Below are 27,359 nucleotides of genomic sequence, written 5' to 3'. Positions count from 1 at the left end.
GGTATTTTTATATACATGTAAAATATAAATAGAGAATAATTTTTTTTACAATTATTATGATAATTATATTTTAAATAATTATTAATTTTGATTACAAGAATACGTTGTTTTGATAAAATATAAAATTTATTAGTATTCATGTAATATAATAAAGTATTTGAGGTTAATTTTGTATTTTGAGTGTTTTGGTAAAGAAGCAAATAAGATCTTAAAGAAAAAAGGTGGGATGCAAGTACTGTTCTAAAAACATCTTATAAGCTCCTTAACAACTAATTTTTAATAAAAATAATTTTTTTTGTAATTTTTTTACCAAACACCTTTTAACAGCTTATAAGCTCTTAAACATCGTATAAGATGTTTTTAAGAGCTTATAAACTTAGCCAAACAGGCTCTAGATATGCAATACGATCAATTCTTTTAAGCAAAAACAGGCCTAAGGGTAATTATCGTTAGTGGGCCGAGTCCACCGAGTCCAAATCCAAACTCCCACTCATTCATCCATCCTCAGGGCCGAATAACCGCAGCGCAGACCGTCGCCTCCGCAGCGCCGTATTAACATCTCATCTGAGCTTGTAATTAATTACTGAAACATTTCCTCATGAATCGCATTGTTAAGCTGTTGATCAACAAAGCAGTTGTCAACTGCCCCAAACCTTCGCGTGGTTTTTCAGTCTTGCTCAACCAAAATGCTAAGCCACCCATCAAATTTCAGGTCCGAATCCGATCAACTTTTTTTTTTTTTTTCATTATTCGCTGTCGAAGAATTGTTTGCTCTCGCCTTAGCTTAATTGACAATTGGAAGGTCTCCAATTGATCAATTAAATATTCTTCCTTCACCGCTCATACTATTTTTTTGCGTCTTTGATTTGTTGTTATTTCTGCATCAATTGTGTCCACTAAACCCTAAGTTTTTTCAGTAATTATTTTTTTTTGAATTTTTTGTCAGTTTACTTAGGCTCCACAATTCCGTTTCTTTATTTACTTCTCATTTGAAGTACATTGGAAGCAATTTTTTTTTAATAATTAAATTATTTATTATTTCTGGACTATTGGAAAGGAAAAAAGTATCTTTTAGTTAATTTGGATATTTTACTTTTATTGTGTTCTTTGCTGATTTTGAAATGCAGTATTTATGCAGAAAGAATGCTGTCAATATACAATCTAAAAATTTCTCGTCATCATGCAACAAAAGAGGTAGGCGTCATTCTTCTATTGTTTTTTCTCTGTCTTTTTGATGTGAAACTTGTTTCTATGTTTGTTAATAGTTGGAGTGTCTTGAATAATTTTGGTGATGCAATTTTAATAAATTTACTTGTGTCGCTTTTGTGAAAGGATAATTATCTAAAGTCAAGACGTACCATAAGTCCAACCACGCTTGTTAATGACTAACTTGAGTCTTGAGATCGGTTCAGGGTTTCCTTTCTCTAAATGTCCAGTGGTTTTCAACTTTTTGACATACATCAAATTTGGAACTAATTGTGTGATAGTATGGTGGGGAGGGCCTTCTGTTAATCGTATGTTTGTCGTTTGGTATTTGTAGCTGAATTTATGCTTATTTGGCTTTAAAAGGATGCAGTTAAGTTTGTACTCATGTAGTCTTGCATAGGCATTTGAATACTAAAACTATTAGAGAGTGAAACTATGTATTTAACTGCAAAGAGCCAAAGACCTTTTTTCCTTTCTCAACACATGCAAAGACATGCATAGATTGTAAATTGAACGCCTTTGTAGTATTATTCCACGACACGAAACTTATACATAATATTAGTTACTGAATTGCCATTCAACGCTTGATATTCATGTTTCCTCCACTCACATTTGAGGTTTGTTCATGGATATCCCCCCTTATGATTTACGAATGATCTTTTTTCATGTTCACCAAATTAAAGATCCTTTATAAATTAATTTCAGTTCCTGCAGTTTAGTGTGTATATTAATACTGAATAATGTTTTTTCCTTATAAATTAGAAGTTCACAATGCCACTGTACTAGACGAACGTGCACTGGAAGCGGAGGCAGAAAGAAAAATAGGATGGTTGTTGAAGCTAATTTTTGCAGGGACTGCAACTGTCATTGGCTATAACATATTTCCATACATGGGTATGTTTATTGAAGAAGAATTAGCCAATTGTTGTTGTTCCACACCTTTATATTAAAATTTGGATGTTCATATTTTTTTTTATATTTCTTACCTTATGTAGGAGAAAATGTGATGCAGCAGTCTGTATCACTTTTACGCGTGAAAGATCCTTTGTTCAAAAGAATGGGAGCATCCAGATTAGCGCGTTTTGCCATAGATGGTAATGTTTGAGCTCAGATTTCTCACAAGTGGTTAGTATTTTAAGGCTAGTACTCCAAATACGGTCTCCACATAGAATGAAATAAGTTCAAATTTGAATATGATGACTAGCTTGTAGATCTCATCTGTATTTGAGATTCTAGCCAGGCTGTGGCTCGAGAAGAATGAGATGTTCATGTTTGTACCTAAATTAGAAGTGGAAAGAATACTTGTTATATCTAATATTTGCTTGATATCTAATGTTTTTAAATGAAATCTTAAATCCTTTTGATTGGCAGATAAAAGGAGAATGCAAATAGTTGAAAAGGGAGGAGCTCGGGAACTCGTAAATATGTTAGCGTCTGCAAAAGATGACCGTACTCGAAAGGAAGCTTTGAATGCTCTGGTTGCTCTCTCAAAGTCAGGTTAGGCTTATGTTGTTTGTGTTCTTTTTTGTTTTCTTTCTCGTTTTTCCTTTTTTGGAAGTATGCATGTTAAGAAATGATCTTCGATGGGGAACTGACTGTAGATTTTAGTAGATCTGAACCCTTTGATCTATGTTCATGTATGTATACGTGTGTTCATTATTTGGTAGGAACTAAGATTTTATTTTGTGCGTAAATCAATTTTCTTCGAACTCCCAACAAAACACACAAGACCAGTAAGAGAGAAAATGATGTTAGTTGTTAGTTACATATCCCTTTGAAATAAGTCATCACTAAAAGGTGGTTAGTTAGACTAAGTCACCAACAACTGCACTAACCATTTCCTTTAAACTCTGTATCCATAACAATTGTTATCCAAAAATAGACACATTAGTTGATCAAGTTAATTTAAAAGAGAGGCAAACTAAATAAATATAACCTCGACCTAGTCCACAATTCTAAGTTCTAACGCATACCGATACAGGACCTTCGTATATTCAGATTTATGCAATTAAAAAGCAACCATCGCTAATATATAATTTGTTTTTTTATTGGATTTCTGATCAATTAAAAGACACTTGAGAAATTTTGCACTCTTATTTTCTTCCGAAAGAGGAACTGGAGTTCCCAATACATCTGTGCTGATTGTTGAAAAGAAGCAACTTCAATTATATTCCTATTTCCTGGAATTCATTTATTTACCAATACATGAAGGCTCGTTTTCTCTTTCTGAAATTCCAAAGATAGACAAAAATCTGCTAAATGTTATCTAAGGACACTATTGCTGGGTCATTGTTGTTTGATAGGTTTCCACAAAACCAGTTTTTCATTTTTGTTTTGGAATTTTTCTGAATTTCAATAACTATTTTTAACAAATTGGTTTTATGCGATAAATAACTATGTAAACCTAGGTTGTGATGCAACTGTTGGTTTCACAAAACCATAAGATATTATAGCATACACAAAAAATTTAACAATCGGAACATCTTATGCAGTACAACACATCTTGATTCAATATGTATCAGCTTTTTTTTTTTCTTTTTAATTTAAACTGTTAATCTAGTTAAGGGACGAAGTCTTATGCAATACAACATATTGTTTTAATGGCTGTTTATTGATGCAGATGAAGCTGTCGGTGCATTACATGAAGCTGGAGCAATAGCTATTATCAGATCCACCCCAGATTCCGTGGAGCATAATGATATTGAGAAATACAAGTCCAACTTGCTGAGTCGGTTTCAGAATTTGAGATATGATATTTCATCTTCGGATAGTGATGACAATAGTTTAGAATCACCGATTCCCAGATCTGCATAGTTTACTAGGGAATTAATTTTTGGTACCCGATCTATTACCCGTCTGCAATAAATAAAAAAGAATTCCCTTTACTTGTTTATGTTGATGCTAAGTTTGTGGCACTCTTATAGGATGGAAAAACCTGAAACCTATATAGATTGTGCTAATTTTTTCACATGTTTGTTGTTTTATTTAGGTGGTTTTTATTCTCCCTATTTGAACTTATGGTGTGTCGCGATATTCAACGTAAATGGTAAGGCTGCCCTTGCCGGAAATTTATTTGAAATTTTCGAATGAAAAAAAGGCTGCAATTATATCTACTTGTTATTTGTTAGTATTTTGTTTGTTTTGTTTTTGTTTGACATAAGAGCTGTTCGCAATTGGTATATAATTAATTTCAACATAAGAGCACAAACAAATGGTTGACGACGTTATTCGTTGGATGACATGTCAATAGGTATATGAAAAAAAACTGATCTTTGAGATTTAACTTAAATATTAATTTGGTAAATTTTGTATATTATAAATGCCACCTTGTTACTCATTTCCGTCGCAAATTATATTACATAGACAATATATATCAGACGAGTTGTGTTGATTGGTCGGAGAAGAAAGCGAGGGCTCCAACAAATGGAGCATTGATGTAAGTTGCAGGCTCAGATTGCTGATAGTTATTCCTATCATCCGCAAAATTATCTCGATTATCGGGACCACCTAAGACAGCTCCGACAAGAATATTAGGATTAGGCGATCTTAAGTTAAGGTACTGAAATCCGTCGCCGCAGCTAATGTGAGCCGGGTGTGCATGTACTGACGGTAAAGATGAACCTCTGTGGTGAACATGTTGTGGATATCTCTGTCCGAATCCCACCATGTAAGACATTTTTGCAGGATTATTTCCAAGTATGTAATCAACCTGTTTTCTTGCAAGGGAAACAAGCTTGTCTGAAGTTATTGTTGAAGTCCCGCCACCACCGCACGCGGCTACTCCTCCTTGTGAGCTGCTCAGGTATTTGGCGTACGCAAGCAACAGAAAGCTTGATGTCGTTACGTATTGGAGATTGCTTTCACTTCCTTTGTAGAGAAGCCCCCCTGATAATTCAAAATAATTACAACACGCTCTTCAATTCATATATATATCAAGAATCTACACTGAAAGACCACAAATTAAACCTGGGGTATACTGAGCCTGGAAATTAGGTGATCCTGGAGCTAGTGAGCATATATAATTGTCTGAATGTGCTTTGTACAACTGAAAATCTTCAATATTATCCTCTAGGAATCCCTAATAATTAGCACAAGAGACAAAAACAAAATAGATAATGCTGAATTAATATATTTGTCTTTGAACAGAAAAAAAGAAGTTAGTTTTGCAAAGAAAAGAAGACCTTGGAGAGCAAGATTTTAGTTCCGGCTCGTTTATCGTCCCAACTGAAGGAGAAATCATCTTCATCGGCTCCGAGTGTGTGGCCGTTGGACTGAATGTAAGTCAAATATGACTCATTTTCTGAAGCTCTGTGAAGCCATGATGCTGCCCACAAAAGCTCATCCTGTAGTATACATAAACAAATACACACTAATTAATAATAATTAATTGCTAGAACTGATGGAAAAACATGCATATTAATATAAAAAAAATAGGAGGTAATGGTCTAATAAATATTGGATTACATGGTATCCAGAGTATGAGCAGTAAAATGGACAGACCACTGAACCAAGAGAGTCACTGTAAGACCCTTTATACCTGTTTGCAAAATCAAACACCTGCAAATTTAAAAATTACAATTAGCAAACCAATTTACAATGAAGATGAACAAAAAATGTAATTAATTAGTATGTAACCTGGATTGCAGTTTGAAGCAATTTAGTGGAATAAGAAGGATCGGAGTCTTTGAAAACGATGGAAGCGGCTGCCAATGCAGCAGCAGTCTCAGCAGCAACATCAGAACCTGGATTTTCAGATGAAACTTTGTACACATTTCGTGTTGTGTCCATATCCTCTGCTCTTTCCCAGCAACGGTGATCGTTGTTCGGGTCCCCCACCTGTTTTTATCCACTCAATTATTCGTTTTTTTTTTTTTCTGTTTTTTTTTTTAAATCATTGCAATCTTATTAATTAGCACCTAATTAATTTTATGGTGGGACTACGTAGGACCAAATAATTTCCAATCGTTCTGAAAAGTTATTAGACTAATTACATAAACTCCAAATAACACCCAAGTATATGCATTTAATTAACTAAACGAGGATACAAAATCATGTAAGTAATTGGAATTTGTTAGATGTTTTCAATAACTTTCCGGGGTCTGACCCGCAAATATTATTTTATCATTGTTTTATTGAAATGCAATTTAATCATATCTTGGAAACCAAACAAGGCCTAAGATATTATAAGATGTTATTAACAAGGTTTAGTAGGTAGTACTGACTTGTATGTATAAGGCATCAGGTGTGGCAGTGGCTGCTTTTAAAAGATAATCTGTACCCCAACGAACAGCATCCTTAGCATTGTTGAGCTGATTCTTCATTGCGTTTCCGAATTCAATCACACTCCATGAAAGTAATGTCGTCGTAAAAGCCATTGGCAATCCGAACTTTACATTGTCCCCTGCATCATAATAACCTCCAACAAGATCAACCTGACAAAAAACAATAACCAAATATTATATATTTATTAATAAAAAATAAAAAGAATGAGATGACTAAAGAATTACATGGTAGCCGGAGCCATCGGATAGCCCTGAATCGCCCCTCCATGGTATACGGCTCTGGCTTTGGTTCAGTGGTAATCTACCTGACCTCTGCCCCTCAAAGAAAATAATTGATTTTTCGAGGGCATTTGTGTAATCTTGTGAGGTGAATGCAGAGGATGATAAAACGAACAGCATGCAAAGAGTTGAACATAAAATGTTGCTGATATTTGCTCCACAAAACATGTTTGTGATATATAGATAGTAGAATGTATGTATGTATGTATTTAAGAGAAGTCTGATGTATAGGAGTTGTGTGCTTTTGTCTGAGGTCATTAGTTGCCACTTTATATAGAAAAAAAAGGCAGTTGGATAGTTCGTTAGTAGTTGTGTCTATAGTGTATATGCACGAGAGAGAGAGAGAGAGAGAGAGAGAGAGAGAGAGAGAGAGAGAGAGAGAGAGAGAGAGAGAGAGAGTATTTATTTGAATTCACGGGATCAACTGCGCCAAATCGGACATCATGTTGTCAGGGAAAGAAACAAAAGATATCCAAATTGTCTTAACGGTGGAAAGAACAAACTTATTTAAGACACGCACAGGCATTCGAAAACAGACAACAATTTTATGGGCTCATCCCCTTCCAAATAAACCCTCATATTATATAATTTTGAGAGTAACCACAGTTTATTTGTTTAGCCCACCAAAATTATATTATTTGTCAGCTTAATCATCATTTTTCCCACAAAACAAAAACTCTGAAAAAGTCAATTCTAGTTTGCATGTGAATAATTTATAAGTATTTTACATAATCACGGGATATGAGTTTAATGTATATATTTCAAATTAAATAATACAAATTTTTGTTATTTTGTGATATTTAAATAAAAATATAGATTGATAATAAACCGGGGTGCTACACCACCTAATTAAACTCCGCATTTTGTAGCCTACGATCCTAATAGAAAATTCAGGCTCATTGATCGTGCTTTTTTATTGTGAATTTGTGATATGTCTGTGAGGCTATTATAAATTATAATTATTTGTTTGCCAAGTGAAGATAGCGGAAAAGGAGAAATAAAATAAAATAAAATATAAGACCTCTATTTCATGCAGTATTAAGGAGAAGGATGTTGTGTGTAATTATAGTAAAGTTGTCGCATAAGACTGCGTGATTTTCTTTAATAGTAGAGTGGTGATTAGGTTTCAAGTTGAGGTATGTTCAAGTGCTTAATTAAGGGTGACGGAAGCGCTTCACATTTCACAATGCCCAAAACGCACTTTCTATTTTATTTTCATCTTTATTTTTTGCATTATTCGAGGGTGAGATACCCTACGTTCTAAACTCATATGAGATATGCTCCAATTATTGTTACTTTTATAAGATTTCGACAAATAGCATGGGTGGTGTTATAAATAATGAATTATTTACTAAAGTAGCTTTCGATTAATTTGTTTTATGAAACAAATATAAAATAGATTAATTAACATCAAATTGTCTAATTACCCCTAACTATATTTTAGTGAATAATTAGTAACTTCACCCGCGATGCACGAGATTGAAAAAAAAATAATGCAAAAGTGAAGTCATTTTACTAAAAAAATCCATTAGACTTCAAATTAAAGACATCTAAAAGTTTTATGTAAACATCGTGTTTTAATTAGTAACTCCTCCCATGAAATGCACGACATATATATTTTCGCTTAGTAAATGTATTAAATTATGTACATATATACGCTAAATTATAAACATTAGAAAGGAGGAAAAAAAATGTGCATGCATATGATAAATTAAAAAATGTGAACACATCATACAAAGTGAAGGGAACAATTAACACTTAATACTTAAACACCAAGAGATAGGGGAACCACAAACTTCTAGTAGAGGGAATACTGTAATCAAATTTTCTAACTGTTAAGTATAAATAAACATTCCAATTTAATAGAAAATTAGATTATAAGAAAATTTGAAGAGAGAGAAAAAAAAATATTGAGAGAACCGCAATCCGAGCATAAATTACTTGGAAAATAGCTCCACTAATTCTAGTCACAGGAAAAATTTACAATATACAAATAATTATATCAATGTTTGCATGTGTATGAACTTAGCAAATAAGAAAAAAGTACCGCCGGCATCACAAGGGGGAAGCAAGGCACCAAACCATCTTCGTAGAATGTAATTACTTAATCAAATTAATCCCCTTCAATAGCGATAAACTAAGTGAATTTTAATAAAATATAAAACGGACGTACCATTAAATTATACAGTGGCATAATAATATGTATTTTCAAATGATTGCAACATTATATATATATATATATATATATATATATATATATATATATATATATATATATATATATATATATATATATATATATATATATATATATATAAGAGCATTACCGATCATATTTCTCGATAACTTCTCCAAAGTCCAAACCCCTAAGTTAAATGTCATATATAGTCAAAAATCAGCAAGCCAAAAATACAAATAACACATACATAAATATTTTAAAAATAAATTTGCTTCAAACAACAAAAGGAAACAAATAGTAAGCTTTTTTTGGCCTCCAAACATAACAAATAGTGGACAATTAACAAGAGAGAAGAAGAAATATATATCAAACAACAAAATATATTGTTTGGATTGATCAAATGTAGAACATGTAACGGATTTTTGGGTTACAAATAGACAAAAGAAGCATCTCGGACAATTTCTTAGAATGCGAACATAAATAACGTCCACAAAGTGATTTCTTATATAGTTACATATATTTATCCACATACAATCAGTTTCATCAATCCAAGTACTGAAACATGTCAGTGAATAGTATGCAAAAATAATAAGCATGTTAAAAAATAAATGGTAAGAATCAAATATATAAATAATAATCAATTGTTGGCATCATTTGAAACATCATATATTCATTTTAATCAGAAGATGGCCAAAACTCATGTCTCCTAATATAACACCCGTCAAATTCAATAGGGAGAGAAACATCACAACTGGGATATGCAAATGGTTGATTCTAAAGATTGCTGGCTCAAGTGCAAGGTTCTGGAGTTGCAAAGAAAAATCCTTAACATAAGTTACGTGGGTATGGAGATTTAGATTTGAAGATATGCGTTGATTTGCTCAACCTTATTTTTTGAATTGTCGAATATAATTTTGAAGATATATGCTGATTCATTTGCCTTGTGATGCGGCCAATTTAAATGGTTGAAATTTAATTAGCCTAATTAATTCAATAGCCAATGAATCACAAGAGAGATCAGTAAATCCCATAAAATCGTTAATTTTTTTTTATATTTTCTCAATTAAAATTAAAAAAATTAATTTTAAAAATAAAATATATCCAAAAATTAATAATAGGAGTCAATAAAATTGCTAATTTTTTTTATATTTTTCCTACTCTCGAGCAATCAAAAGAATTCAAAAAAATAATTTCATAAATAAAATATACCAATGATATTAATAATAGGAGTGAATAAAACTCTAGATTGAGCAGGAACAACCTTACTTTTATTAATGGAAGAGTTGAACTTGAGACATTTTGATGCATTCACCTTACTTTTATTAATGGAAGAGTTGAACTTGAGACATTTTGATGCATTCAACGCTGCAAACCATTGGGGCACATTAACTTACAAAAATACATCTAACAATCATTTTATATATTGGTAAGGCACAATATAAAGTGATAATAAATGTAAGTATTTAAATAATGTTAAATGGAATATTAAATGCGACATTCGTTATTGTTAAATAATGTTAAATAAATTATTAACAAATTTAATATAATAAAGTTTAAAAAATATAAAGAATTGCGGTTCAATATCCCCAAACATCTATAATTAATTATATAAATTAATAAACTGTACTATTGAAAAATATAAAGAATACTCAATTAAATATAAACAAATTAATACAAGCCCACTTAGGTTACTAAATCGATAGTGTTGCAAATCCGAATAAAAAATAAAATAAGATGTTTATTTAGAAGATAAAAATAGATTATAACTCGTTGAAATTAGTTTTGTTACTTTAAAATAAAACTATATACTTAAAATACTATATTGTGATTTTTCTTTTAATATATAGTTTAATCAAATACTAAGATTTCAATTGATCAAGCTCAAATTCTTTCAGTTAGAATGTTAATCAAATATGTAAATCAATTAAGCTTAATAATTGACAAGAATGTATTACTTGAAGTAACTATTTATAATTAAAGTCTAATATCGTTTTAATTCAATTTTAACAAAAAATAAAAATAAATCGTAATTAAATTAATTCTTAAAAATCGTAATCGTAAATCGTAAGATTTAATCTAACTTATAATATTTAAATCGATTAAATCTTACGATTTTTACAAATTAAATTTTATTATTTTTTACGATAAAATTCAATGAAAAAATATACTAAACTTTAACTATACATAGTTACATCGATTAATACATTATTGTAAATTGTTGAGTTTAACCGATACAAATATTTGAATATTGTCTTCGAATTAAAATGACTTGAGGTTAATCGTTCAAATCTTTGAATACTCTTTTCGATTTGAAAACACATGAGCTTAATTGATTCAAAATCTTACGATTTACGAATTACCGTGGTTCGACTTAATGAGAGCCTACATCCACCAAATGATCTAAGAACTATATATTGTTGGAATTTATCTGCTATGAACGAAAATTTGCCGAGGCGAGTTGACTCTGTCCTTAAGACGAAATTTCCCCGCAACGGTGCTAATGGATTAAATGGAAATCGTCTCCCAAGATACAACGGCAAAACTTGGAATAGGAGCACTCCAAATCCCAAGTACGACGAACTGTACTTTGTGTAGAACTTTTCGAGAGAATCTGTGAAGGTTAGGCTTAATATGCAGTAGGTAGGCTTCTTTTGGATTGAAGTGAAGAATTCTGGGAAAGTTAGGGTCTATTTATAAGGTTCGAAAAGTAGTGTCCTTTGGAGCAAAAAGGTACATTTTGGTTGAATGGTTGCACCATTTGGAGTTGAGCCGAATGGTTTGCATTGGTTCGGCCGCACCAATTCAAACCAGTCACACCAATCGAGATGGGCTTCTAATAAGGGCCCAATGGGTTAAAGGCCCATGACCTAATGTTTTTGGCCCAAAAAAATAATGTAGTGATTTGGGCCCGAGCCCAAATCCAAATCCGATCCGATCGAACTAGCGAGCCGGCCGGTCGGCGGCGGCGCGCGCGTGTGGGCACGATTTGAAACACATAACATATAGGCCTTTCTCCCAAACAAAGTTGAATGCCCAAAGGGCGTGACCCTTTGTCCCAATATTTTGATATATATACAGCTCAGTACTTCTCTACTTTTCCAATGTGGGATAACTCAAAATCCCAATTTCCTTATATTTTGGACTAGTAATTTGTTTCATTCACCACAAAATTGGTTCTAATCCAAAATTCATTTATATACTCAATTAGACCGTACAATAACATTGATAAAAAATTGTTCATGACTCAATTTTTAACCAATTTTCCCAACAATCCCCCACATGAATGAAAACGAGGGCGTCGATTCTCTCTAGAGTTCCCACTAATAGTATTGCATCGGGATAGGTAGCATATAGCTTTGAACCTTCCGTAGTGGAGTTACATCGGATTTACTAGGCTGAGTAGTGAACGCGATGTCTTGAACTGTCAGCCGTTCGTGTAAACCAAGACAATGCAACCCACACAATACTATTCTCACATTTCCTTAGTTCTCATGATTGTGTCCGTTTTGGCCATGGACACACATCTTGGATTCATAAGCGTTTGTCAAGTTTTTGAAGCGTCCCTCACTTCATACACTTACATAGGTGATCTCCTATTAAAGGTATCCTGCCAATACCTCACCTTTTGTTATAAGGTTTTGGAATCATTAAAAGCGTTAGCTTATCCTTTACCCTTTCTGCAGGTAGCACTATTATCTTTCGCGGGAATGAGTTAGGAATGAGTTCCTTAGTGCTCAACTGAACTTTCTTAGCTTATTTGTCCATTTTGAACCAGTTCTTGGGATCTCCAGTCAGCATGGTTGGGTTACCACTAAGATTGTCCTTAATTTATGGGTTTTAATCCCATTCCCCTAGATAGGCATTGTAGTTGATCTCTTGGTAAACCTTTAGTCAACGGATCCGCTAAGTTGTCTTAAGACTTTACATAGTCTATAGAAATTATTCCATTTGAGATCAATTGCCTTATGGTATTATGTCGGCGACGAATGTGTCTAGACTTACCATTATACATGATGCTTTGTGCCCTTCCAATTGCTGATTGACTATCGCAATGAATCAATATTGCCGGCACTGGTTTATTCCAACACGGAATATCTTCTAGGAAATTACGAAGCCATTCCGCTTCTTCTCCAGTTTTATCTAAAGCTATGAACTCCGATTCCATTGTGGATCGAGCTATACATGTTTGCTTTGTAGATTTCCATGACACAGCAGCTCCACCTATAGTGAAAACATAACCACTTGTGGATTTAGAATCTTTAGTATCTGATATCCAATTCGCATCACTGTATCCTTCTAGTACAGATGGATATCTTGTAAAATGCAAACCAAAATCTAGAGTATATTTTAAGTATCTAAGTACTCTAGTTAATGCATTCCAATGGTCATTTCCGGGATTGCTTGTAAATCTACTTAATTTACTAACCGAATGAGCAATATCCGGACGAGTGCAGTTCATGACGTACATTAGACTGCCTATGATTTGAGAATATTTCAATTGATCCACTGGTTCTCCACGATTTTTGGCTAAGTGAATTTTCAAATCGATTGGGGTCGTAGCAGGTGGACTATCAAACATTTTAAATTTTCGTAGTACTTTCTCAATATAATGCGATTGAGTAAGAACTAGTCCATTATCATTTTTGATAATTTTTACTCCCAAAATTAGATCGGCTAGACCCATATCTTTCATGTCAAAATGTGTCGATAACATTTTCTTAGTTTTCACGATTATCTCGTGATTACTGCCCATAATTAACATGTCATCCACGTAGAGACATATAAGCACAAATTCATATGGTGTGTTTTTAATGTATACACATTTATCACACTCATTTATTTTAAACCCATTTGCTAGTATTGTTCTATCAATTTTTTCACGCCATTGCTGTTGGCCGAAAACCTACACGCAAGTGCACGTATCGTACAAGTAATATAGTGGACTAAAAGTCCGGTTATCGAACCCACACGGAATATTTAATTATCTAATCCTAGACGCTAAATTCTACCAATTATTATCAAGCCCACCCTACACAGTCGAATTTTAGAGAGAATTAACTAAATTAAACTAAATTAAAAGCAAGCAAAAACAAGAAAGCAATTTAAAACGAAGATTTAATCAAGATAAGCAAGCCTAGGATTTTATTCTTCCCCCTATGTGATTATTACTCCCCCACTTCCTTCAATTACGCAAGCAATTAACCCGGATTATTAACCTGAGATGCTAAAATAATCACAACCCGCTTCCGCGTGTATTACAATTCTAACACTCTAGATTCAATTCTATATTCCTATGCAATTAATTCTAGAACATAGCATTAAGCACAAATCTCAATAATGGCTACCTAAGAGATTAACTATATTCCTATGTTAATACCACAAAAGGCTCTTCTACCACAGTTCTAATTATTAACCCGATCTTCCGATTCATGCGATTAACAATAACATAAAAGCGCATAAAGTGGCCAGTTTCATGAACTTAATAAAACAAGTAGAAGAAATAATCCGGAATTAAAACTTGCATAAAATCATAGAATAGGGTTCATAAATCCCACATAGGGTTCCAAATAAAATCCTAGAAGTAAAGACTTAGCTACTCGTAATTCTTACGATAAATAAAATAAAATAAATAAATTAAATAAGAAAAACTATGCTTGAATCTTCGTTGATCTTCTTTGATCTTGAATTCGCGTCCTAAGATGGATCCCTAATTGTGTGCTTGACTTGGTCTTATATAGGGTGGAAAACTTGGGGAAGAAGGTAGTTTCCTTGTGCAATTAGGATTCCTTTACTGCGTTTTTTCATCATCTCGGACGGTCGTCCCGAATTTTGTACTAAACCTCGGACGGCCGTCTCACAACCAGAGACTGCTTCTGGTTCTCAGACGTGGGTCCCACAATTTGAACTAAAACTCGGACGGGGGTCCGAGCTTTAAATCTTCAGAATTTTGATTTTTTCACTTTTGGCCCATATTTTCTCCAAAATTGCAGTTTTGACCCTATACTTTTCCAATTCTTCAATTTGTACCTAAAATACAATAAATCAACTTTTTAAGCACCAATTATCGTTAAAACACACCAAAATCTCAAATAAAAAGGTACGATAAAGTGAAAAAATATACACTTAACAATTGCTTGGGAGCTTGTTTTAGTCCATAAAGTGACTTCACAAGTTTACATACTTTGGACTCTTGTCCATGAGCAACAAACCCTTCGGGTTGTTCCATGTATATTTCTTCTTCTAATTCACCATTTAAAAACGCTGTATTTACGTCCATTTGGTGAACTTCTAGATTGTGCAAAGCAGCAATTGCTAGAAGTACTCTAATGGATGTGATTCTCGTTACGGGCGAATAAGTATCAAAGAAATCTAGACCTTCATTTTGTCTAAATCCTTTGACTACTAATCTTGCCTTGTATTTATCAATCGAGCCATCGGCTTTATACTTTCTTTTGAGAATCCATTTACAGTCCAACGGTTTATTTCCCGGGGGTAGATCAACCAATACCCACGTATGATTTTGCATAATCGAATCAATTTCACTATTGATTGCTTCTTTCCAAAGCGGAGCTTCGGGAGTGGATAAAGCTTCTTTTATGGTCCTTGGATCATTTTCCATAGTATATGTTAGGAATTCCGGTCCAAAGGACTTAGCAATTTTAGCCCTAGTACTTCGTCTAGGTTCTTCATCACTTTGAAACCCATCATTAGCAGTTTCATATGTTCTTTTGTGAGAACCCGTTGCTGATTTTTCTTTATAGGGAAATATATCCTCAAAAAATGCAACATTTCTTGATTCAATGATTGTGCCTTCATTCATATCAAGAACATCAGACTTGTGTATTAAACATCGATATGCACTACTGTTGTTTGCGTAGCCATTAAAGATGCAATCAACAGTTTTAGGCCCAATTTTTATTTGTTTTGGTTTGGGTACTTGTACCTTAACCAAATACCCCCACACTTTTAAATATTTATAGGACGGCTTGTGACCTTTCCATAATTCATAAGGGGTTTCTTTCTTTTCTCGGTGCGGAATCTTATTAAGAATATGATTTGCCGAGAGGAGTGCTTCCCCCCACAAATTCTGAGGTAAACCCGAATTTATCAACATTGCATTCATCATTTCTTTAAGAGTCCGATTTTTGCGTTCAGCAACACCATTTGATTGGGGAGAGTAAGGTGCCATAGTTTGATGAATAATGCCTGTTTGAGAACAAAATTCATCAAATGGAGCACCATATTCTCCACCTCTATCACTTCGAATCATTTTGATTTTTCTTCCGAGTTGATTTTCCACTTCAACTTTATAGCTTTTAAAAGCTTCCAAGGCCTCGTCTTTGCTCCTTAGCAAAAACACATAACAATATTTAGTGCAATCGTCAATAAACGTAATAAAATATTTCTTTCCTCCTCTAGTTTGCACAAATTTTAAATCACAAATATCACTGTGAATTAAATCTCGAGGTTCTGTTGTTCTTTCAACAGAATTAAATGACAATTTAGTCATTTTTGCTTCTACACAAGTTTCACATTTCTTTTGAGAATCGAATTTAAGATGAGGTAGTAGTTCTAAATCTACTAACTTTTTGAGTGTTTTAAAATTCACATGTCCTAGTCTAACATGCCATAATTTAGAACACTCTATCAAGTACATAGAATTAGTAATTTTATTATCATCAAGCTTGTGAACAAGCGTCATTACATTCATCTTAACAAGGCCGTTATCAACATAGCCTTTCCCTATAAAACAGCCATTCTTGGTGAGAATTAATTTCTCAGCCTCAAGAACTAACTTAAAACCCAGCCTTAGTGAGTAGCGTTCCGGAAATTAATTTTTTACGGATATCCGAAACGTGCAGTACATTAACCAAAGTGAGCTCCTTCCCGGAGGTGAGCTTCAAAATAACCTTTCCTATGCCTACAATGTCCGAGGTGGCAGAGTTTCCCATGAACACCTTTTGACCGTTGATTGGAGTGTAGGAGGAGAACGGCTCCTTGTTGGAGCATATGTGGCGAATTGCACCCGTATCGAGCCACCATTGCTTGGGATTGTCCACCAAGTTAGCTTCAAAGACTACGGCACATAGATTGAGATCGGACATGTCGATAGGAACACTTTTGTCTTCGACCATGTTAGCTTGCCTCTTGGGTTGACGACAGTCCTTTGCCATGGGATTTGGCTTGCCGCAATTGTGACACGTTCCATTGAACTTGAACTTCTTTGGCTTCCACTTTCCTTTGCCGTTGTTGCTTCCATTTCCACCGCCACTAGCACTTCCTTGAGCCTTCCTTTTCTTGCTAACCTGCATGTTTGGTTCCATAAGGTGTGCTTTAGCCTCCATTTGTTGCTTGCCGGTTTTGGACTCGGTCTTTCGATTGTCTTCTTCAATCCTTAGCCTCACGATAAGATCTTCAAGCCCCATTTCCTTGCGTTTGTGCTTGAGATAATTCTTGAAATCCTTCCAAAGCCGTGGTAGCTTTTCGATCATTGCAGCAACGTGAAAGGATTCACTCAACCTCATTCCTTCGGCATGAATATCATGCATGATGAGTTGCAACTCTTGGACTTGGCTCATAAGAGTCTTGATGTCCACCATTTTGAAGTTCAAAAACTTCCCGACGATGAATTTCTTCAACCCGGCATCTTCTGTTTTGTACTTCTTTTCTAAGGACTCCCCCAGTTCCTTAGCGGTATTGATTGCACTATACACATTGTATAGTGAATCATCTAGAGCATTCAAGATGTGGTTCCGACACAAGAAGTCGGAATGAAACCAAGCATCCCACGCAACTCTCGTTTCCAAGGTAGCGTTGGCATCAGGCACAGCGGGAGGTGTTTCCGTAACGAAAACAGCCAAGTTGATAGTGGTGAGGTAAAAGAGCAATTTCTGTTGCCAACGTTTGAAATCGATACCTTTAAACTTCTCCGGTTTTTTTCCATGAGCGACGACAGGAGGGTATGGGGCTGGACGAAACGTTGGTGGAAGAACCGGAGGTGGAACAACACCGTTTGGGGGAGGAACAGTAACATTTAGCGGCTGCACTCCTTGGGTTGGTGGATCAACATCTTGGTTTTCTGGCAGGTTGTTGTTGTCTCCTTTGGCCATCTTGCAGAGTTTTCGTCTTAAGATTGTTGGAATTTATCTGCTATGAACGAAAATTTGCCGAGGCGAGTTGACTCTGTCCTTAAGACGAAATTTCCCCGCAACGGTGCTAACGGATTAAATGGAAATCGTCTCCCAAGATACAATGGCAAAACTTGGAATAGGAGCACTCCAAATCCCAAGTACGACGAACTGTACTTTGTGTAGAACTTTTCGAGATAATCTGTGAAGGTTAGGCTTAATATGCAGTAGGTAGGCTTCTTTTGGATTGAAGTGAAGAATTCTGGGAAAGTTAGGGTCTATTTATAAGGTTCGAAAAGTAGTGTCCTTTGGAGCAAAAAGGTACATTTTGGTTGAATGGTTGCACCATTTGGAGTTGAGCCGAATGGTTTGCATTGGTTCGGCCGCACCAATTCAAACCAGTCAGACCAATCGAGATGGGCTTCTAATAAGGGCCCAATGGGTTAAAGGCCCATGACCTAATGTTTTTGGCCCAAAAAAATAATGTAGTGATTTGGGCCCGAGCCCAAATCCAAATCCGATCCGATCGAACTAGCGAGCGAGCCAGCCGGCCGGTCGGCGGCGGCGCGCCCGTGTGGGCACGATTTGAAACACATAACATATAGGCCTTTCTCCCGAACAAAGTTGAATGCCCAAAGGGCGTGACCCTTTGTCCCAAAATTTTATATATATACAGCTCAGTTCTTCTCTACTTTTCCAATGTGGGATAACTCAAAATCCCACTTTCCTTATATTTTGGACTAGTAATTTTTTTCATTCACCACAAAATTGGTTCTAATCCAAAATTCATTTATATACTCAATTAGACCGTACAATAACATTGATAAAAAATTGTTCATGACTCAATTTTTAACCAATTTTCCCAACATATATTTATCAAGAGAGTTACATATTACAATCAATCCACAATAATGTAAGACTAATTCACGCAGTACAACAAGAACACACACTAAAGAAAACCCTAAATTGTTTTTCTCTCTTCAAGTATGTATCTTTCTTTGTGATTCTATTTGTCTCGATCTCTCCTCCTTTACACATCCCTCAAGGTTTATATAGCATCTACAAGCTTCCTTGTAGCTCCTTCAATGATAAGGAAAGATTCCTTTTGCAACAGAAACTGAATGGACTAGGAAACTTGTATGAGAAGTTTGCCTCACAAGGTAACTCCAAATTTCTTTCTCAGCGTGCAATTTTCTCCATTGGAACTTTTTCTTCTCTTGATCATATATTTCATAAGTTGAATCATAGATCAACAAAGGATTAGAAATCTCAAACAAGTGATGGTCTGTCTACAAGGCAAGCTTATGTGGTCAATTTTTAAACGAGCATCTTTATGGGCATGATATGTTAATGCTAAAAATGGAGCGAACAATGACTTTCTTTTTCTTTTTTAAATTAATTTTATTTTTCTATTTTATTTTTAATTTTTTAAAAAAGAATTTAAAACTTTTTTTACGTTGTCAGGTGTATTAATCGACTAGCAAACTTAAGTCAATTGAGGAAGTAACAAAAACGAATGCCATCAATGAAACCCAACATGATTCAAGAAAAAGAATTCAAACAATAACCAACCGAAATGAGTAACAAAAACAACTAAGAAAGATTAAATCAACTATCTTTACACAACAAAAAATATAAGAAATTGTAATTGATTTATACGAATGGAATGATGGGTCGATAATGATAGAAAAAAAATGCACTATGTGATGTCCTCAAGTCCAACAATGTTGCCAAAATAAAGAAACAATAAACAAAATCCAAAAATCAATTAAAAATGTGGTGGACAACCTTAATCGACTACTATAACATAGTCGATTAACATTAATCGACAACTGGAACATAGTCGATTAAGGATACAATCTGCGCGAACTTCCTACGTCTGCACCATCCACGCCGCACAATCTACCCAAAAAGAAACCCTAGATATGCTCCCCATCGTCACCCCAGTCGCCACCTCCCACCATCGACGCTTAGCCAGTGTCGGCACTGTTATATGTGCTCGCGTATCTTTGCCGACCACCTCCCCTAGGGCTTCTTCTTCATCTCTCTGCAACTTTTCTTTTTCTCCATCACCACCACCAACGTTTTTATTTTTAGCGGCAACAGCGCCTCCAAAGAGACGTCCTCTCCGACAACAGCGGTGCGTCGAGGCTGTTGGCGAAGAAACGAAAGAAAAAAAAGCAGAGAAGATAAAAAAAGAAGCGATAAAGGAGAATGGGATACATGGAAAATGAGATTAGGGATTTGAAAGAGTACATTGGACAATTAATGGTAGTTTTAGAATTATGAAAATAACATTTAAGTGGAATATTAGATAAGGGGGTTTTCTCTAATTATTTTTGGAGATTTTTCTTCACTACATTTCCTAGACTGGAGGTTCTTACTAAATTTCTCATCGAATTCAACTTTTGTTTATTTATTTTTGTCTTAATATATTTATTTAAATATTTTCATAAAATCGCCAATTGTAAATATACATTTCCCATGCATTGCACAAGTAACTTTACATATAGCAATAAAACATGAATTAAATGACTTTTATTATGTGCAAGAATTTTCTTATATTTCTCCTATCTCATTCAGGTGTTTGTTACTGATTGTTTCCTCTATGGTTATGCTACCCAGTGCGACACAGGAATACGGTCACTAGTATAATTAAAAGGAAAATTAGAGTTACTCCCTTCATTAGCACTTTTCATCTGCACTAAGCCTAATTTCTTCCTTTTTTTATAAAATCCTAATATAATATTTCAAATTGACCTACCCCTAAATTATTATAAGGGGTTATTTTACATACCCCTAGCCACCAAATAAACTAGGGATAAACTCAAGCTCAAATCATCATTTGACATACCTCTGGAGAAGCGAAAGTACTATACTACCCTTATATGCAATTTTCGGCCAAACTGCATTCAACATTTCTGGTCCTGCATATATCATTTTCGCTGATTTATTTATTATTATGTTTGTTCAATATATATATATATATATATATATATATATATATATATATATATATATATATATATATATATTATTTTCTTTAATTTTTTAATTTTTTTTAATTTACAAAAAAATAATTTTTTTTATTTTTTTTAAATATCTTTTTTTAATTTTCAAAACAATATGTATACTACACTGAAAATAACTACATGTAACTATAGTATCTATAGTAATTCATAGTTATGTTTGTTTTTTACCCCATATTTTTAGTCGATCAATTGTATACATACACGAATATTGTCTTATACAAAAGAAATTCATAAACACCACCAAAAATTTACAGATTTCAATATTTTTATTATAAATCACCTAAGAACCAATAAAATACAAATCGAAAATACACAAATATATGTATATGTAACTACATGTTACTATATGTATAGTAATGCATGCATAGTAATGTATAGTAATGTATATAGTCTGCAGAAAACTGTAACCTTGAAGCATATATAACTTCAACCAATTTTTTTTACACCTTCAATGAGAGGATCAATGGCTCCATTACGCTGCAATTGCAAAATCAAAACAACAACAAAAAAAAATATTTTAGTGCAAGTCAACAAAATTTGAAGAAATATCAAAACGCTAAAAAATAAACAAACACTAAGAGATCGAGAGATAGAGAGAGAGGTTATTGCTGGGAAATGCTACAAATTTTAAATCAAACAGACAGTGACTCCTCACCCACTCGCCTCCTACCAAAACCCTGGTCGCCGCTAATAACCACCAACGGTTCCATGCGGCCACTAATGCAAAAAATATATAGAAATAAATCTGAAAACATAAAAATAAACAAAATTACCATAAAAATATAGATCTCGACGAGAGGAATCCAAGGCGGGTAGCCCGTCAGAACATAAAATACACCTCTGGCAAGACCACCGTCGTCGAATGAAAAATAATTGCAGAAACAGATCAGCGCTCCAAACTGAATGAAATCACCACCAAAACGAAGAGCTCGACGAGAGAAATTCAACGGTAGTTAAACCATCGAATTCCGACCACCGGAGAGAGAGTTATGACTCCGGGAAGCAATTTCGCCGGTGGGACGATTGTGGAGGCGGAATTTTGAATCTGGGAGAGGAAGAGATAGACGATTGTAGTGGCTAGGGTTTAAAACTGATTTTAAAAGGGTATTATAGGGACTTCAGGGTGGCCTAGGGAGTTATGTCAAAATATTTTCGAAATGAGGGGGGTTTCCCCTAGAGTGTAATCCACTTAATAATTAGTTCAATATAATTTAGAAATGAGAGTCTACAAAATAATCCCTTATTATAAACCTATTTTATCGTCCTATCAAACTATCGACACGTTGTTTTCTATATAATATATTTTCAATTATCTCTTCTCTCTCATGTATTCCCTCCTCCCACACACCTACGAAACTAGGATCGTGACTCTTGGCTAGAATCAACCCCACAACAGCGACATGTTTAGTGACAGCGGCGGCGGTTTTAAGGGGAAGAAGCAGGTAGATTTGTGAAAAATGGGCAAAGTGTTTTTTTTCTTTGACTTAACAGATGGGATTAGAGTTCATGTGGGAAATGGGTTGATGTGCAATTTTATTTCAGAATCTTTTTTTTACTCAAATTCAAAATCAAATTTCACTTGCTTATATGTGTTTTATTTCTTCCACTCATTTAGTGATTATCATACCCAATCCATTTTAGCTTAGACATGGATCCGCCCCAATTCACACCCGAATTAAACAGTGTTGACCCGCTAGACCTGTTAACATAAATTTTTCTTTTAGTATTTTTGAACTTTCATATATTTTGCTTGTATATTTAAAAATAAATTCAAAATTAAAATACTAAAACTTGTACAAGTGATATAAAGTGAATAATAAAATTATATAATTGATTTTATTTAACTTCTACAATAAATATTTCAAAATGCAAGACGGCTAGCGGTGATCGACATGTTTGACAGAGAAACAAATAAGATTCAAAAAAATGAAACCGTGAAAACTTAGCAAATGAGAATAGATACGATGAAAATTAGAAGTTTAATATATATATATATATATATATATATATATATATATATATATATATATATATATATATATATACTACTAAATATAATATTTTTATACGGGTCAGCTCTGGGTCGGTTCCAATAAGACCCGTAACCCGACCCACAATCATTCGGTTCTAGAAACTTAAAGTTAGGATGAGTTCGGGACGGGATTTCGGGAATTCGGGATTTTCGGGATCGGGATTTCGGGATTCGGGATAGAAATTTTAAATCCCAATCCCGTCCCATAATATTAAATCCCGGTGATATCGGTATCCCTAAATATTTCGGGAATTCGGGATTGGGATCGGGAATCCCATATTTTGGCTAAAAACTAAGAAATATTGTTTTTTTTTTCCATTAGTATTATTTTATACATTAAACCAACTTGAATATATTATATACATACTATTATTATTGCACTATTTATTTTTACCACAAAACTTGGAACAAATGAAATTTGAAAAATTTAAAAATAAGTTGAAACGATATATTATATTGTATTTCTCATCTCCTTGACAAATATTGAAATATATATATATATATATATATATATATATATATATATATATATATATATATATATATATATATATATATATATATATATATATATATATGTGTGTGTGTGTGTGTGTGTGTGTGTGTGTGTGTGTGTGTGCGTGTGTTTATTAGTTTTTCTTTTATTTTTTCCTAATTCGGGATTAAAATATCCCGATCGGGATTGAACCAATTCCCGAATCCCTATCCCGTATTTGTTCCTAATCCCAATCCCGAATCCCGTAATCCCGAATTCCCGAAGTTTTAATCCCAAATAGTAAAATTCTAATCGGGACGGGACGGGATCCCGAATCCCGATCCCAAAGTCCCAGCCCTACTTAAAGTCATTACCCGACCCATAATCATTTAATTTACTCAGACGCGCCACAAATGGGTCGGTTCCAGCAAACCCTTACCCATTGTCATCCCTAGGTGTGCCAAAAATGAGATATAACAGTAGGTGACTACTATAATTTTGTAACTTTTTTTGTTTGGGCAAATTACGGCCACCTCGCTGGGTAAGATATAATTATGAAAAAAACCCCTCTTGTTTGCATAATTACAACCATCTCTCAACTATATATTTTCTTACACATCCACCCTTACAATATCAAATTTACCTAGGGGATGTTCTTCCGGTCGGTAAGCCGATCGAATGGAATGGAATGAAAATTCGTACATGCCGATTACCGTACTGTTAATTCGGTGTGGTATTAAGCTTTATTTTATTTTATATATATATATATATATATATATATATATATATATATATATATATATATATATATATTTGAGGGGTGCTTCTATTTACGTATGCAAACATGACGGATTTTTTTCGTAATTTAACCTTATCTCAGAGGTGGTCGTAATTTGCCCCTTTTTTTAATAATAAAACTATATTTATGTAGTTTACTATCACAATTTTATAGGTAATTACGAAAAAATCGTAGTTCACTATCATTATGTTGTAGTTGACGACCACAATTTTATAGCTAACTAGCAAAATGTTATAATTGACTACCACAATTTTAAAGCTAACTAGCATAATGTTATACTCCCTCCATTCCATTTAATTGTCTTTTTGGGCTAATTCACACATATTAAAAAAATTAATAAATGTGCATGGATTTTAGAAAAATTATAATAAAATGATTAAAAAACTACTTTTATTATATGTTTAACCATTAATTCTTTTAATAGTAATAAAGACATAATTGAGAAAACACAATGAATATTTCATTGGAATCATAAAGTGACAATTATTTTGAAATGAAAAAAATTCTCCACAAATAAAATGGTAAAGAGGGAGTAGTTGACTGTGAAATTCAAATTCATTATTTGAATACGTTAATTTAACAATTGTAATATAGTTGATTTTGAAAAAAAAAAACATAAAAGGTTAAAGGATAGAGAACAAAATTAAATTCAAAACAAGAGAGAGATAGATTTATGCCATATCCAGGGAAATGCCTTACAATTCCAAGAAAAAGCCTGATAAAGTAAAATCTACTGAAGATGAAAAGATATTGTTGAAGAACCCTGAAAACTAATTAAGTGATATGTAAGAATCTGACTGAATATCAAAAAATAGAAGCGGAATCTTCGGGTTCGCAGATGATGCTAAGATCATCAATATGACTGAATTCCCCCAACAAAATCCCATACTCATCGAACACTTGCACACCGTTGATGAACCCGAATTTGTCATCTTGATATCCACAAACCTCGTCTTTCTCTTCCACGGCGGCGGCGCTACGGCTGCGGGTTTCATCAAAAACCTCATTTTTGTCGGAAACCTGCTCTTCCAGGGCGGCGGTGCTACGGCTGCTGGTTTCATCAGAAACCTCTTTTTTGCCGGAAACTTGTTCTTCCTTGCCGGAAACTTGTTCTTCCATTGTGGCGGCGCTACGACTACGGGTTTCATCAGAAATCACGTTTTTGCCGAAAACTTGCTCTTCCAAGGGGGCGGCGCTACGGCTGCTGGTTTCATCAGAGACGTCGTTTTTGTCGGAAACTTCCTCTCTGACAGCGGCGGCGGCGCCACGGCTGCTGGCTTCATCAGAAACCTCGTATTTGTCGGATACGTGGTGTTTGTGGAGAACGTGAGATGGAGAATCTAGGGTTTCGGATGGATTTTGAGAGGGAATATTTTGGGCAAGCAGCTTAGCCTTAGATTCGTCAATCTCACGTTTCTTGGAAAGATAAACGAATGAAGCCTCCTCGGGGGTGTTGAAAGTGCCAAGCCAAATACGCTTCTTTTGTCTGAAATCCCTTATTTCTGCTGTATATTTTGAGTTTCTCTTCCGTACTCCTACGTATTTCCTCTCTTCTTTCTTCAGATCTGCCATTTCAAACTACTTAGTAATTAACAAATTTGGGAGAAAGAAAGAGAGCCGATGTAAAGAAGATAATGGCTTACTGGTTAATTTCCGAGTCGGAGACTGATGGGATATATAACATTTTAGTGGGTACAAATTTCTACCGCAATGAAATGTTTTCCTAATTAAGGTTGGACTATTAAATATTTTTTTCCATCTTTCGTGGCCTCAATACAAATCGAGATATCAAAATGCCATCTTTCTAGAATGTGCCATAAAAGCTCGGATCGAAGAGGATTACTTAATCAATTCATTGTATATTCATTTAAATATATGTTAGATTTTTTTTTATTTTTTTTAGAAAGAAAATAAATTCTATTAAAACTCCGCCTCAAACGATACAATACTCAGAATCGAAATAGGTAATATTGTTGACATATAAGGGCCATCAAAGGAAAGACGAGCCACTTTACGCGATGCTCTATTCATGTATCTCCTGATGTGCCGAAACAAAACGTATTCGAAAGAACCAACGTTACTATGTATATCGGCCACAATCGTGCCATAGCTCGCTCGATCATCTCGGCATCCAGATATTGCTATCAACCACTATTCAAAAGGACTTGAGGAACTCCAAGATCGGATGGAAGGACTTGTTACTCAACTAAAGAAACTACGCAAAGATCAACATGTTTGAGGGCCATATGTACGACGTGATCTTCACCAACCTATTATACCTCATCGTAATAAGGAGGTATAAAGTGATGAAAGATATGGCGCGACAGCTGCAACACCAAGAAATGTTAATATGTGGCGAGGGGCTTAGTTGGATCGATCAAGACAACACTACAAGAAAATGCACTTCTGGCGAGGAAAAGATTCGTTACCATAAGTGCTATATTTGTCACTAAAACCTTTTGTAACGACAACATTCGTTACCTTTTTTTGTCCTCTAAAGCTCGACGCTAAAAGTTTTGGCGACAAATTTTTATGTTTCGTTACTATTGTATTGGTAACAAAAACAAATTTGGTTACAATATGTTGTTTATGGTAACAACCACTGTCCTCACCACTACTATCTCCTGTCGTTACAATACACAATTCGTTACAAAAAGTTGAATTTTAGAATATTATTTAATATATAATGATAATAACAATAGTCGTTACAAATACCTATTATGACAACTTTTGTCCTCACCAATACTCATTAGTGGTTTTTTTTTTGTATTATTATTATTATTATTATTATTATTATTATTATTATTATTATTCTAAATGCGTTACAAATACTGAATATGACAAAGAAATCCTCACGAATAGCCTTTTTTTAAATATTCTTTTAATATAAAGAATTCATTATAGCTTGTGGACCTATATTACATAATATGATATTGTAAGAACAATC

At 34.1% G+C, this 27,359-nt stretch overlaps 2 protein-coding genes across 5 annotated transcripts; one reads left to right on the top strand and one right to left on the bottom strand.

Moving 5' to 3' along the window:
* Positions 1-405: 405 nt before the first annotated feature.
* On the top strand, positions 406-4,319 carry LOC105978086 (ARM repeat superfamily protein). Of its 4 annotated transcripts, none has more exons than XM_013003497.2 (6): positions 406-712; positions 1,128-1,194; positions 1,972-2,100; positions 2,202-2,300; positions 2,578-2,703; positions 3,827-4,319. In XM_013003497.2, exons 1-6 carry the CDS (start codon positions 599-601, stop codon positions 4,018-4,020), a joined length of 729 nt encoding a protein of 242 aa, XP_012858951.2. In that variant the 5' UTR covers positions 406-598; the 3' UTR covers positions 4,021-4,319. The 4 variants fall into 4 exon arrangements, with proteins under 4 accessions (XP_012858951.2, XP_012858950.2, XP_088675865.1 ...); XM_013003496.2 differs by having other exon boundaries at positions 430-712; positions 1,969-2,100; XM_088819739.1 differs by having other exon boundaries at positions 529-712; positions 1,139-1,194; positions 1,969-2,100.
* Positions 4,320-4,484: 165 nt separating this feature from the next.
* LOC105978084 (endoglucanase 1) lies at positions 4,485-7,019 on the bottom strand. The gene is made up of 7 exons (XM_013003495.2): positions 6,714-7,019; positions 6,429-6,638; positions 5,842-6,042; positions 5,671-5,763; positions 5,388-5,549; positions 5,173-5,284; positions 4,485-5,091 (listed from the first exon to the last, which is right to left on the bottom strand). Exons 1-7 carry the CDS (start codon positions 6,933-6,935, stop codon positions 4,580-4,582), a joined length of 1,512 nt encoding a protein of 503 aa, XP_012858949.2. The 5' UTR covers positions 6,936-7,019; the 3' UTR covers positions 4,485-4,579.
* Between the last annotated feature and the right edge of the window lie 20,340 nt (positions 7,020-27,359).

This window comes from Erythranthe guttata, chromosome 1 (assembly GCF_056151865.1).
Source record: "Erythranthe guttata isolate IM_541 chromosome 1, IM_541, whole genome shotgun sequence".
Classification (NCBI taxonomy): Eukaryota; Viridiplantae; Streptophyta; class Magnoliopsida; order Lamiales; family Phrymaceae; genus Erythranthe; species Erythranthe guttata.
The sequence above is the reverse complement of the archived record's forward strand: the minus strand, read 5'-3'. Positions and strand labels throughout refer to the sequence as shown.